The 13,154-nt window shown below is 60.1% G+C and overlaps 2 protein-coding genes across 2 annotated transcripts in view; both read right to left on the reverse strand.

The window, feature by feature from the left end:
• The window catches only part of LOC119151961 (protocadherin gamma-A4-like), a 79,627-nt gene extending 72,514 nt beyond the window's left edge, over positions 1-7,113 (reverse strand). Inside the window, exon 1 of the mRNA XM_037396370.1 lies at positions 6,294-7,113. Coding sequence (XP_037252267.1) covers positions 6,294-6,989 — 696 coding nt within the window. The 5' untranslated portion in view covers positions 6,990-7,113. The remainder of the gene's footprint in view (positions 1-6,293) is intronic.
• LOC119152307 (protocadherin gamma-A10-like) lies at positions 183-4,180 on the reverse strand. Its single transcript, XM_037397423.1, is given in 3 exon segments — positions 183-2,871; positions 2,873-2,952; positions 2,954-4,180. Coding segments are annotated over 3 exon segments (3,033 nt in total). The 5' UTR covers positions 3,218-4,180.
• Positions 7,114-13,154: the final 6,041 nt, after the last annotated feature.

Raw genomic sequence — 13,154 nt, forward strand, 5'->3', positions numbered from 1 at the left:
AGAAGGGAGGCGCCTTCTCTGCAAGGTTCTCTAGAGGAGCCTCGGGGTGGAAGCCGAGCAAAGCAGGAGTCCCGAGCGCTCCCTCAAGGCCATGCACTCCCACACACCCCCGCGCCTGTCCTGCTGCGGTCGTGCCTACGCCTCCTCCCCTCGCCAGCCCCGCAAGGGAGCGCCAGGGACCCTCACCGCCCCTGCCTGCCACCGCAGCCGGAGCGCCGGATGAGCCAGCCAGGCACGGACCCGCGGGAACGAGAGGCAGGAGCGCACCGAGGCCCTGTGCCCGCAGCTGCCGCGGCCTTGCCTGCGTGCGCAGAGGGAAGGCAAGGGGCAGCGAGAAACTCCAGAGCGGCAGGAAGGAAAGGCAGCCAAGCGCGGGCAGAGGCACTCACCGGGGGCGCGGCGGGGTCGTCGCCGAGCAGCGGCGCGGGCTCGTCGGGCGGCGGCCGGGCCGGGAGGGTGTCGCAGCAGCTGCCGGCCGACAAGCGGAGCTGGCTCTTGCGCGAGTCGGCGGTGAGCGACACCTCGTGCGAGTAGGAGTGCAGGAAGGCGCGGACGCCGTCGATGCCCACGAAGTGCGAGGCCGGGACGCCGCGCGCGGCGCCGCTGCCCGCCGCCAGCAGCTGCGAGCGGCGCCAGCGCCGCAGGCGCAGCGCCAGCAGCAGCAGCAGGAAGGCGAGGAAGAGGCAGGACACGGCCGCCACGGCCACCACCAGCCAGCGCGTCAGGCTGCCGGCCGGCTCGCCCGGCGCCGCCGCCGCGCTGCCCAGCTCCGAGAGCAGCTCGGCCACGCTCTCGGCCAGCACCACGGTCAGCGTGGCCGTGGCCGACAGCGCCGGCCGCCCGTGGTCCTTCACCACCACCACCAGGCTCTGCCGCGCCGCGTCGCGGGCCAGCGGGAAGCGCGCCGTGCGCACCTCGCCGCTGTGCAGCCCCACGCGGAACAGCCCCGGCTCCGTCGCCTTGGCCAGCTCGTACGACAGCCACGCGTTCTGCCCCGCGTCCGCGTCCACCGCCACCACCTTGGCCACCAGCGCCCCGGGCTCCGCCGAGCGCGGCGCCAGCTCCACGCCCGCCCAGCCCGCGCCCGGCGCCGCCGGCGGGTACAGCACCTGCGGCGCGTTGTCGTTCTCGTCCACGATCACGAGCCGCACCGACACGTTGCTGCTCAGCGCCGGCGCGCCGCCGTCCTCCGCCCGCACCCACAGCCCCACCTCGCGCACCTCCTCGTAGTCGAAGGAGCGCAGCGCGTACAGCGCGCCCGTCTCCGCCTGCACCGACACGTAGGACGAGAGCGGCGCGCCGCGCACCCGCCCCTCCGACAGCCGGTACCGCACGCGCGCGTTCTGACCCCAGTCCGCGTCCGCCGCCCGCACCGTCAGCACCAGCGCGCCCGCCGCGTTGTTCTCGGGCAGACGGGCGCTGTAGCGCGCCTCCGCGAACACCGGCGCGTTGTCGTTCACGTCCAGCACCCGCAGCGCCAGCACCGCGCCGCTCCACAGCGACGGCGACCCGCCGTCCGCCGCCCGCACCGTCACGTTGTACTCCGCCACCTCCTCCCGGTCCAGCTCCCTCGCCGTCACCACGCGGTAGTAGCCCTCAAACGACTTCTCCAGCCGGAACGGCAGCCCCTCGCCGATGCTGCACCGCACCTCGCCGTTCGCCCCCGAGTCCCGGTCCTGCACGTGCAGCAGGGCCACCACCGTCCCCGACGGCGCGTCCTCGGAGATCGCGCTCAGCGCCGACGATACTGTCAGTTCGGGCGCGTTGTCGTTTACGTCTGTCACGCTGATCGCGACTTTGGCCGTGTCGAAAAGGGCCCCACCATCATGCGCCTGCACCTCCAGTTCGTACGACTCGGCTTCCTCGAAGTCCAGGCTCCGTACCACCGTGATCGATCCCATCTCAGTGTCCAGGTGGAAAATCTTTGACGCTCTCTCCGAGATTTTCTTCACTGAGTATTTCACGTGCCCGTTCAGCCCCTCGTCGGCGTCGGCGGCCGTGACGGTGATGAGGACGGAGCCCACGGGCACGTCCTCCGGCACACGCACCGTGTACTCGGCCTGGCTGAACTGGGGCGCGTTGTCGTTCGCGTCCAGCACGGCCACGCGGATCCGCGCCGTGCCCGTCCGTGCCGGCTCGCCGCCGTCGCTCGCCCTCAGCACCAGCTCGTGGAACGCCGCCTCCTCCCGGTCCAGCGCCTTGGCCAGCACCAGCTCGGGGCGCTGGTCCCCGCCGGGGCCCGCCTGCACGGCCAGCGAGAAGTGCTCGTCGCCGCTCAGCTCGTAGCTCTGCAGGGAATTCGCTCCCGTGTCCGGGTCGTGAGCCTCGGCCAGGGGAAACCGCGACCCCGGCGCTGTCGTCTCGCTCATTCGAAGTTCTTTTTCTGCCTCTCGGAAGCGGGGCGCGTTGTCGTTAATGTCCGTGATCTCCACGTCGACGCCGTAAACCTTCATTTCCCCGTCCACTATCACCTCACAGCGCAGCACGCATTGCTGCAGACCCTCGCAGAGCTGCTCTCTGTCTATCCTCTCCGCCGTCACCAAATGTCCCGTCTTCCCGTGCAGGGCGAAATACTGCGCCCTGCCTCTGTCTATGATGCGCACGCTGCGGTCGGGGAGCACGGGCAGCTGCAGCGCCAGGTCCTTGGCCACGTCGGCCACGAACGAGCCCTTCGGCATCTCCTCGGGCACCGAGTAGCGCAGCTGCCCCCACGCCGCCTCCCACGCCGCCAGCAGGACGCACCAGAGCAGGGCTCGCTCCCGCCGGCCCCAGCGCCTCCCCGCCGCGCACATCTCCGCCGCGGCACGGCAGGCAGACCCCGCCGCTGCCCGACGACACGGGCACGGGTACGGGAACGTCTCGCCGCTCCGATCCCCTCCGCCTCGGTGCAGCGCGGCTACACACCGCGGGGACGCTCGCAGACCGCCCGGCCGCCGAGCCAGCCAGCGAGCGAGAGAGCGAGCGAGCCGGGCGGCAGCGGGCGGGGCTGCCTGCAGCGCTCCGGCCTTCCTCTCGCTCCTCCTCGGTCAACAGCGGCGCCCGCAGCCTCCTCCCGGCACTGCAGGCACCGAGCGCTGCCGAGCGCGGCCCGCCCGGCCTCCCCACGGGCAGCTCGCCGGGACGCGGCACTCGCCGCGGAGGCAGCGGGTCCCGTCCAGCGGGGATCTCCGCCGTCGCCTTCTCTCCCGCCCGCCCCTGCCTGGCTCCCCGAGACCATCCCGGCCAGGGAGACAGAGCGCGCCTCCCGCGGCTCGCCTGATGCTTCCGCACGGCAATGATGACTGCCTAACCGCCATGGATGCAGCGGATCGTTGCAGCAAAAAGTAATTTTTCTCGTAATACGACGCTCAGACCAGTAGTCCAAAACCACAAACCCCTGCCCACCACCACCACTGGCTTCTGCAGCCGTCACGCTGGAACGACCGGTACAAGGACAGCAAAAGCAAACAGGCTCTGCAACACAAAACACGACGTCCAGAGCGTCCCCCGGGAGCCAGAGGGATCAGGCTCATTCACCCAGCCGCCAGGAACACGCCCCAGATTAAACGCTCCGCCACCGCTGACGGTCATTAGGCGGTTAAAGGCTAAAGGGGGTGGCGGCCATCAACACAGAACCTCAGCGCCCCACCCCCGCCCAGCCAGCCCCTGACGAGGGGGGCTGCTCGGGCACCTGCACGGGCTCTGGGATTTCTCCCCGCAAGACGCAGGATAGCTTATGTACATTCACATTTATCCAAGACATTCGATAATTCGATACTGATAATTCTATAATCGGTTTCAACGACCGCGCAGCGGCTTTCATCTTCTCAAAAATCACGCTGTAAGAGCTTGACGCGTGGCAGGAAAACACTCGTCTAGTTCGTGAATCTTCCCGGCCGTGGGACACAGCTTTCCCACCGAATGCTGTAGGAAGCGGCAGAAGACAAGGACGGCTGCAAACCCTAAGCCACGCGGACGAAGTGCAAGTGTGCAAATGCACTTCGTTCGACTGCCCAAGCGCTGTCGTTTTGCGTACCTCATTGTAGTCTTAGGTATGTTCTCAGGATGGGAAGACAGGCTCTGAAACACAAGAGGCGACTTTTTCCCCTCCCTTTTTTTTTGCCGTTCTACCCCTGCACTTGTCTCAGACAGAGAGACAGAACAGGGCCAGTAAGGAAGAGGGAACTACCACCCAGGAAAAAGGAGAAATAATAGCGCACAGAACTCGGGAAAATCACGCCCTGATGAAATTTATCTGCCCCCCGAATGCAGCCGTTCCTGCAGACTTCTCCAGAAGATGGGAGGGTACCTGGTGGAAGGAGGAAACTGCTCACTGGCGGGGAACAAGCGCCGGGGTAACTGCCCCGGTCACGGCGCCACGCGCACCTTCCTGTGGGAAAGAGCATCAAGGGGCAGGCGGAGAGCCCGTGCGTGCCTCCGTTCCCTGGCGGCGACACGGCCCAGCGCTGCACCTGCACCGCCCCCGCGGGAAGCCCCGGGGAAGAGCGGTCGGCGGCTCGGAAAGGCTCGAGGGGAGGAGCGCGAGCGCGCGGGCTTACCGACCTGCGGTGCGTCGGCGTCCGCGGGCGGCTCTCCCGCGCCGGCGCTGCTGCTCGGGCTCGGCTTCCCGCAGGGCTCCCCGCCGAGCAGCTCCTCCGCGGGCAGGCTGGGCAGCGGCGGCGGCAGCCAAGCGCCCTCGGCGACGGCGCGGCCCGGCGCCACGCACAGGTTGTAGGAGTAGGGCAAGGTGCCCTCGCAGAAGTCGGCCGGGAAGGCGGCGCCGGCCACGGAGAAGCGCTGCGCGCCCAGGCAGCGCAGGACGGCGGGCGGCCCGGCGCCGCGCACCCGCGCCACCACGGCCAGCGCCACGCTCAGCAGGAACAGCGCGGACAGCAGCGCCAGCGCCAGCACCAGGTAGAACTGCAGCTCCGCCGGCGCGTCGGCGCCCGCCGCCCGCTCGCTCAGCTCCGGCAGCGCCTCCTGCAAGCTCTCGGCCAGCACCACGTGCAGCGTGGCCGTGGCCGACAGCGCCGGCTGCCCGTGGTCCTTCACCACGGCCACCAGCCGCTGCTTGGCCGCGTCCCTCTCCGACACGGCCCGCGCCGTGCGCACCTCGCCGCTGTGCAGCCCCACGCGGAACAGCGCCGGCTCCGGCGCCTGCACCAGCTCGTACGACAGCCACGCGTTGCGCCCCGCGTCCGCGTCCACCGCCACCACCTTGGCCACCAGGTACCCGGCTTCGGCCGAGCGCGGCACCACCTCGAACGGCCCCGCGCCCGCCGCCGCCCCCGCCCCCGCGCCCGCCGCCGGCCACAGCACGCGCGGCGCGTTGTCGTTGCGGTCCAGCACGAAGACGCGCACCGTCGCCGTGGAGCTCCGCGCCGGCGCCCCGCCGTCCTGCGCCCGCACCGCCACCGCGAACTCGCGGCACTGCTCGTAGTCGAAGGAGTGCTGCGCGTACACCGCGCCGCTCCGCGCCTCCACCGACACGTACGGCGCCGCGCCCGCGCTGCCGCCCGCCAGCCAGTAGCTCACGCGCCCGTTGGCGCCCGCGTCCGCGTCCCGCGCGCGCACGCGCAGCACCGGCGCGCCCGCCGCGTTGTTCTCCGCCACGTAGGCGCTGTAGGCGGCCTCCTCGAACACCGGCGCGTTGTCGTTCACGTCCGACACCTCCAGCACCAGCGCCGTGCGGCTGGACAGCGCCGGGCTTGCCGCCGTCCCTGGCCACCACCGTCACCCGGTGCTCGGCCGCCTGCTCCCGGTCCAGCGCGCTCGCCGTCACCACCTTGTACGAGCCGCCCGACGACGCCACGATCGACAGCGGCGCCTCGCCCGACAGCTCGCACGACACCTGACCGTTCTCCCCGGAGTCCGCGTCGTTCACGTTCAGCAGGGCCACCACCGTGCCGGCCGGCGCGTCCTCGGGCACCGGGCTCGACACCGACAGCACCGTGATTTCGGGTGCGTTGTCGTTCACGTCCAGCACCTCCACCTCCACCTTGCAGTGCGCCGTCAGCCCGCCACCGTCCCTCGCCTCCACCAGCAGCGTGTAGCTTCGTGTGTCCTCGAAGTCGAGCGGCTCCTGCAGCACGAGCCGCCCGCTCTCCTCGTCCAACAAGAACTTTGCAAGCACCTTGGCCAGCACCTTCCCGAAACTGTAGGAGATTTGGGCATTGGTGCCGGCGTCGGCGTCGGTGGCGGAGACATTCAGTACCGCCGATCCCGGCGGCGCATCCTCGCGCAGGCTCACGTGGTATCGGTCTTGCGCGAACACGGGGGGGGTTGTCGTTGGCGTCCGTCACGTTGACGCGAACCTGCACGGTCCCGGACCTGGCGGGGTCCCCGCCATCCACTGCCGTCAGCACCAGCTCGAAGGAGCTCTGCTTCTCATGGTCCAACGCGCGCTCCAGCACTAATTCCGGCTGCTTGCTTCCATCCGGGCTCTCCTTGACGGCCAGGCTGAAGGACGGGTCGCTGCTGAGCTGGTAAGTCAGCTGCGAGTTGCTGCCCACGTCCGCATCCTCGGCCATCTCCAGCAGAAAACGAGCTCCTGGAGAAGTGAACTCTGCGATGTCGAGGTGGAGAGCAGCCTTGCTGAAGGCCGGCGCGTTGTCGTTGACGTCGTGGATGGCGACGTCGACGTGGAAGACGTTGAGCGGGTTCTGCACCAGCGCCTCGAAGCTGACGGCGCAGGACGGCGACTCGCCGCACATCTGCTCCCGGTCCAGCCTCTCGCTCACGTACAGGTTCCCGTTCTCCTCGCTCACGCTGAAGTATCTCAGCTGCCTCTTAGCGGCAGACGCCACCCGCAGCTTGCGTGCCGGCAGCTCTGCCGGGCTCAGCCCCAGGTCCCGCGCCAGCGGCCCCACCAGCGAGCCTCTGCCCAGCTCCTCGGGGATGGCGTAGCGGATCCGCTCCGGCGCCGCCCGGCAGCACAAGCACAGCAGCACGGCGGGCAGCAGCGCTCGCCCGGCCGCTGGCCGCCGGCTCGGCCCCGGCCTGCCCGCCATTCTCGCCAGCGCTCGCCGCGCTCCTCCCTCCTGCCGCTGCCCTCCCTCCCTTGCAGCCCCGCTCCTCCACGAGCGCGGGGGCCGCCGGAGGGCAGCGATCTCGGCGCCGGCTCGGACGCCGCTGCTCCCCGCGCCGCCTCTCGCCGCTGCTGCCCGTGCCGCTGCCGCTCTGGCCGGCGCCGTGCGAGCCAGCAGCCCGTGGGGGCAGGACGCTGCGGCGGCTGCGGCTGCGGCTGTGGCTCCATCGCCGCTCCGCGTCGGCCAACAGCGGCACCCGGAGGCGCCGCGATGCCAGCGCAGCCGGCTGATGGCCGCGCTCCGCGGGGCGCGGGGGCTTCAGCGGCCCCGGGGCGTTCAACGCTCAGGTACACTGCCAGGGGCTTTCGGTCACCTCCCGCATCGCAGAGAGTGCTCAGCACCCGATACGCGCGGCAGAGCAGAACACAAAGGAACTCAGCCGCTCTTGGTGAAATCAGCGTCAACGAGAAGAGCAACACACGGTTTGATAGCTGCAGAAGACTTCATTCTCTGTTCTGCTTTCCTTACCTGGGACGAGTACCATCAAGGACAAACTCGTGTTGGAGTACTCAATGAGGCATCAGAAACGGAATGAAGCAAAACCCTCTGCAGTCCTGTCGTGGTAGACTTGCAAGGTGTCTCCTTTGTTCCAATGTTAATTTTTCTCATAGGAAGAAGAACAATTACCCCGAGGAACATATCACCAGCAAGGCCACGTGTATAGCTTTATGCTAAGGGAACAGAATAACCCTTACTGGTTACATTTTCATTCACAGAAGTTCCTGCTCTTGCATCTCCATACTTGAGGGGCTGAGCAGGGGAAAGTGCAAAGCCACACCGAGTCTTTCATGGATCCAAAGAACGGTTTTGTATGGAAGGGATCTTTAAAGTTCACCTAGCCCAGCCCTGTGCCATGGACAGGGACTTCCTTCAATAGGTCAGGTTGTTCAAAGCTCCATCTAACCTGACTATGAACCCTTCCAAGCATGGCACATCCACACCTTCTCTGTGGCAACCTGTTCCAGCATCTCACCACCCTCATCGTAGAATGTTTCTTCTTTCTGTCTCATCAGAAACAACCATCTTTCAGTACAAAACCATTGTCTCCTGCCCTGTCACAGCAGCCCCTGGTAAAAAGTCTCTCTTCATCTTTATTATAAGCCCCATTTATACATTGAAAAGGCACAATAGGTCTCGCAAGAGCCTTCTCTTCTCCAGGCTGCCGAACCTCAACTCCTTCAGCCCTTCCTCATAGCAGGGATAAATGGCCAAAAGAAAAGAGGTGCAGTCATCTAACAGAGGCTCGGTCATCACATGTTCCAGCCTTTTGACCGTTTAGGTGGTCCTTCTCTGGACCATGTCTGTTTGGAGTGTGAGCCCCAGAGCTGAGCGTAGTCCTGCAGCTGGGTTCTCATTTAAGCAGAGTAGAGGAGGAGAACCACCTTACTCAGCCTGCTGGCCAAGCTACTTCTGCAGCCCAGGATGTGTGAGTGGCTTTTTGGCACCAAGCCCACATTGCCAGCTTATGTCCCATTTGTCACTGTCCTGGTTTCAGCTGGGATGGAGTTAACTTTCTTCTTAGTAGCTAGTACAGTGCTGTGTTCTGGCTGTGATGTGAGAACTATGTTGATAATGCACTGATGTTTTCAGTTATTGCTGGGTAATATTTATTCTACGTCAAGAATTTTTCAGTTTCTTGGGCCTTGTCAGCCAGAGTGCTGGAGGGGCACAAGAGGCTGGGAAGGGACACAGCCATGTCGGCTGACCTGAACCAGCCATAGAGGTATTCCATCCCATGGGACATCATGCTTGGTATAGAAACTTGGAGAGGGAGTTAGCTGGGGGTTGGGGTGGGTAGGTGGGGATCGTTGCTCAGGGACTGGCTGGGCATCAGTCAGCAGGCACTGAGCAGTTGTACTTGCATCTCTTGTTTTCATTTCTCCTTTTTCCTTTGGATTTTATCCTTTTCCCCACCTTCTCATGATGACTGCTGTTATTAATATTATTGTTATTCTTTTTCATAGTTTCTGGGTAATGTTTATGCTACGTCAAATATTTTTCAGTTTCTTGGGACTTGCTAGCCAGAGTGCTGGAGGGGCACAAGAGAGTGGCAAGGGACACAGCAAGGTCAGATGACCTGAACCAGCCAAAGAGGTATTCCATCCCATGGGATGTCATGCTTTATATAGAAACTTTGAGGGGTAGGTGCAAGGGGGATCGTTGCTCAGGGACTGGCTGGGCATCAGTCAGTGGGTGTTGAGCAGTTGTACTGTGCATCACTTGCTTTCCTTTCTCCCTTTTCCTTTGGATTTTATCCTTATCCACATCTCATTATAACTGCTGTTATTGTTATTGTTGTTTATGTTGATATGGTTGTCATTTTTCTTAACTTTCAATAATTCTCTTTAAATTATTAAATTGTTCTTATCTCAGTCCTTGAGATTTACATTCCTTTCAGATTCTCCTCCCCACTCCTCGGGGGGTGGGGGAGCGAGCAAACATCTGTATGGTTACCGGCTGGGGTATAGCCATAGCAGTTACCCACCAGTACCCCAAACTTGTTCTCAACCCATCCATCCCCCAGTCTGTATTGAAACTGAGGATTGCCCAGACCTATTTGCAGCACCTTGCACTTGGTGTTGCTGAACTTCTAGCCTTTCATGGCCTCTTTGAATGGCATCCCTTCCCTTGAGTGAGTCAACTCAGCGTGGAGTCATCTCCAAACATGCTGTAGCTGCACCCAATCCCATTGTCTATGAACACACAAAAGAGTACTGGTCCAATACAGGCCGCTGAGGAACAGAACATGTTACTGTTTTCCACTCGGACATTGAGCCACTAACTAGAACTCTTGGGACAGGGCCATCGTGGAAGTAATCTAACAGTCCCATATTTCTCCAGTTAAACAGCCAATGTATTTTGGGGGGCTGTATGGAGGATACCCTGCACATGTTCTCCCACAGGCCCCAGGTGTGCTAATGGAAATCTTGCTCGTGCTGGGTCATTACTCTGCACTTTGAGGACTGCAGTAGGGATGGTCTTCCTCTTTCTCACTACAGACAAGTGCGCCTCTGGGAGCACACATATGCCTAGGAAAGTCTTCCTCTTTACAGTTCTCAACATCAAAGGGGTGTATGCGATCTGAGCCTGCACTCTGGGAATTGCAAGGGACCTGACCTTCCCTATGTCATCAGGCACACTGAGGTCAAACTCTAGCTCGTGACAACAAGCAAGGAAAGAGTCAGAAACATGCAGGAATGAAAGCATCACAGGGAATAGCATTTCTTAGGCCACACTGTCTGAGAAGCAGGAACCCCAATTGCACACATGGTACACCATCAGGCACACAGTTGTGTTAACTATGGCAAGGAAAGAAAATGACTATCTGTTCTTCTACAATCTCACACACGCAGCTCCCCTCTCTTCTCTCCAACGGTGCACAACTGGTGGGTTTGCTTCTGGCCTTCTCAGAGCTGAAAAAGACATACCGTGCTAATACAATGCGCTACAAACTCACCAAGGGGGGAGTTACGTTTCCTCGCCACAAGTCCGAGAACAAACAAAAGGATCGTAAAGCACGCCATTGAAAATTGGCCAAAATAAAAGAAGAGAAGCCACCTAACAATAAGGGTCATCACACTGTCTGCTGAGGAGGAATCTCCTCCCCTCTTTTAACACAGGCGCTCTTCCACAGAGATGTGGCTTCCACTAGGGTCATGTTAAAGAGATTCCTCCCAACAATAACAGAACACAAAGATACTCTGACATCTCCTGCCTTTCACACGCACTGTAGCATGGACAAGAGGCACTAACACGTGATACATTGCTAAACAAAGCTCTGCTGATAATGACAAGTAAACCTACATGCACAGGAAACCAAGAAAAAAAAACCCCATAAATCAACAGAGCAAGGCAAGGAAGCATCACAGGACAAAGTGTTGTCAGAGAAACTCACCAGGAAGTCTTCTTGGTCTTCACTGCAGGCATTGAAATTCCTCCCTGAGAGCACCTGGAAGTCACACAGATCTCAGTCTGCCAGTGTAGCCCTGAAGTCTCACCCTGAACTGCATAGTACTAGGGGGGTCATTTTAAGAAATAGTCATCAGCTCCCAGAAACCTTTTTTTCTACTGTGTGGCCTGTTCATCTCCCACAAATATGAAGCAATAAGTGTAAACACCTTATCATCGGTCTCTTTCTCATGCTCATTCTCCTGGGCTACTACAACAGACTCTCTTTTAGCTTCTGCTTGCTTTTCCTCACAGGCAAAAGTCTGTCTTAGGTGGCTGAAGGAAGTATTTGCTGCAAAATGCCATGCACGGTTTCAAATGCAAAAGCGGGGAAATGAACCACGACCTTCCAGGACACAAAGGCCTGAAAGACAGTGTCATCACAACTATGAAGAAACTCCACATCGCAGTGTTACAGGGGCAGACAGAAGGGTAATGCAGTTTCACAGAGGAATTGAAGCCGTTCTTCCCGTGCATCATTGTCCAACACAAACAGTTCCTGCGCAAACTGCTAGAGGACAGACATTCCCTTTCAGGACAGGGCAACCAGGACCACTGCCTGAATGGCACAGGCCTTGGCAAAAGGCACAAAATCAGACCGTTGCTCAGACAGGACCACGCTGACCCACCGGTTTCCGTGGCTCCAAGCCTCCCTCCCAACCTCCTGGCTCTGCGCTCACAGCCTTCAGTTGCACCACGGACAGTATCCAGTTTTTTGGCCACGTGTCAGCCACAGGCTAAAGAGCATGTCATTTGGTGGCACCTTAGGGAAACAGAAGGGCATCAAAGTCTTTGCCTTGGCAGATGTACACCTTCACGGTATGGATGGGAAGTGCTTTGCCAGACTAACAACTAGAAGAGACCTTTAAATGTTGTAAGGGTCACCAGGCGCAATGAGGCCCAGCTTTAGGCCTGGACAACCAGCAAGAAAAGAACGAGACATCTGCTGCAGAGAACGAATCACAACTTCACAGTTCAGCCCCTGCCAACTGCAGAAGCGATGCAAGAACGGTACCTAGTTGGTAATAAGCACATGAGTGGCTCACACCAAAGACCACAGCCACATTTCCTCAATGGAATGTCTTTGCAGAGTAGAAGAGGGAAAATGCATGGAACCACAGCTGCGGGCTCCCTGTAACAACTAGGACAAACTGAAATTTTACAGCACCATTACATCTTCCAGACATTTCAGATGTCAGGCACAGTAACCTTTTTCACCTGCCCGGTCTCTGGACAGGCAGAACTTTTCACCCTGCCCAAACATTACACAATGGGAAGGCTACCTCTTCAGACAGACTGAAAAGTTGCACACCAGCCTCTCCTTAGTGAAGACCAAGGATCACAACACAGATGTATGAAAAGGTATTTCTCCGCACATCACACTGCTTCAAGGAAATACACAGCGTTCTCAAGTCCATAAGTGATACGCAGCTCCAATAGAGATCCAGTCATCCAAGGATCACCTCAAAGATACACAGTCCTACTACAGCACAGAGGCACCTTGGAAGATAGACGATTCCCAAACCACGACATAAAGTGCACATCAATGCTCACTGATTGCCATGTACAGCACACATCACTCAACAGGAAGAATAATTGATGAATGCAGTGAAGCCTGTGAAGTAACATAACACTTCTGTGGTTTGTGACAACCAAAAGCATTTCCTCCAGTAACATTTTAAGGAAACAGAGCTATGATTGTCTTCCTCTTTACAGCAGTGACCATCAAAGCCAGGTACGTGACAGTCAGAGAAATGTAGCAGATCTGATCTTGCACATGTTATCAGAGATGATGACCCACCTCCAGATCATCACAATGAGCATGGCAAGAAATTAACCCGTGCTGAATTGAAGGGATCATGGTAGTCTCTTCTTAGAGCACGGCACTTAGGGTCAGGAACTAATTCAGATATTTAGCAGGGAATGAATATTCAGTTGGCTCCTCCCAAATCTCTTGTAATGGCCCTTGCCATAAGCACATAATTAAGCCATTTGTTAAAAACACTGTGACAATGGGCGAACACACAGGAAGGACCTCCCAGGGCTCGCAGTGCAGTTGGAATAACATTCCTATGGCTAAACGACGTGTCTTATACCCATCTGCAGCCGCTCTAGGACAGCTCCCAGGATGCTCGTCAA

The sequence above is a fragment of the Falco rusticolus genome, chromosome 8 (genome assembly GCF_015220075.1).
Source record: "Falco rusticolus isolate bFalRus1 chromosome 8, bFalRus1.pri, whole genome shotgun sequence".
Taxonomy (NCBI): Eukaryota; Metazoa; Chordata; class Aves; order Falconiformes; family Falconidae; genus Falco; species Falco rusticolus.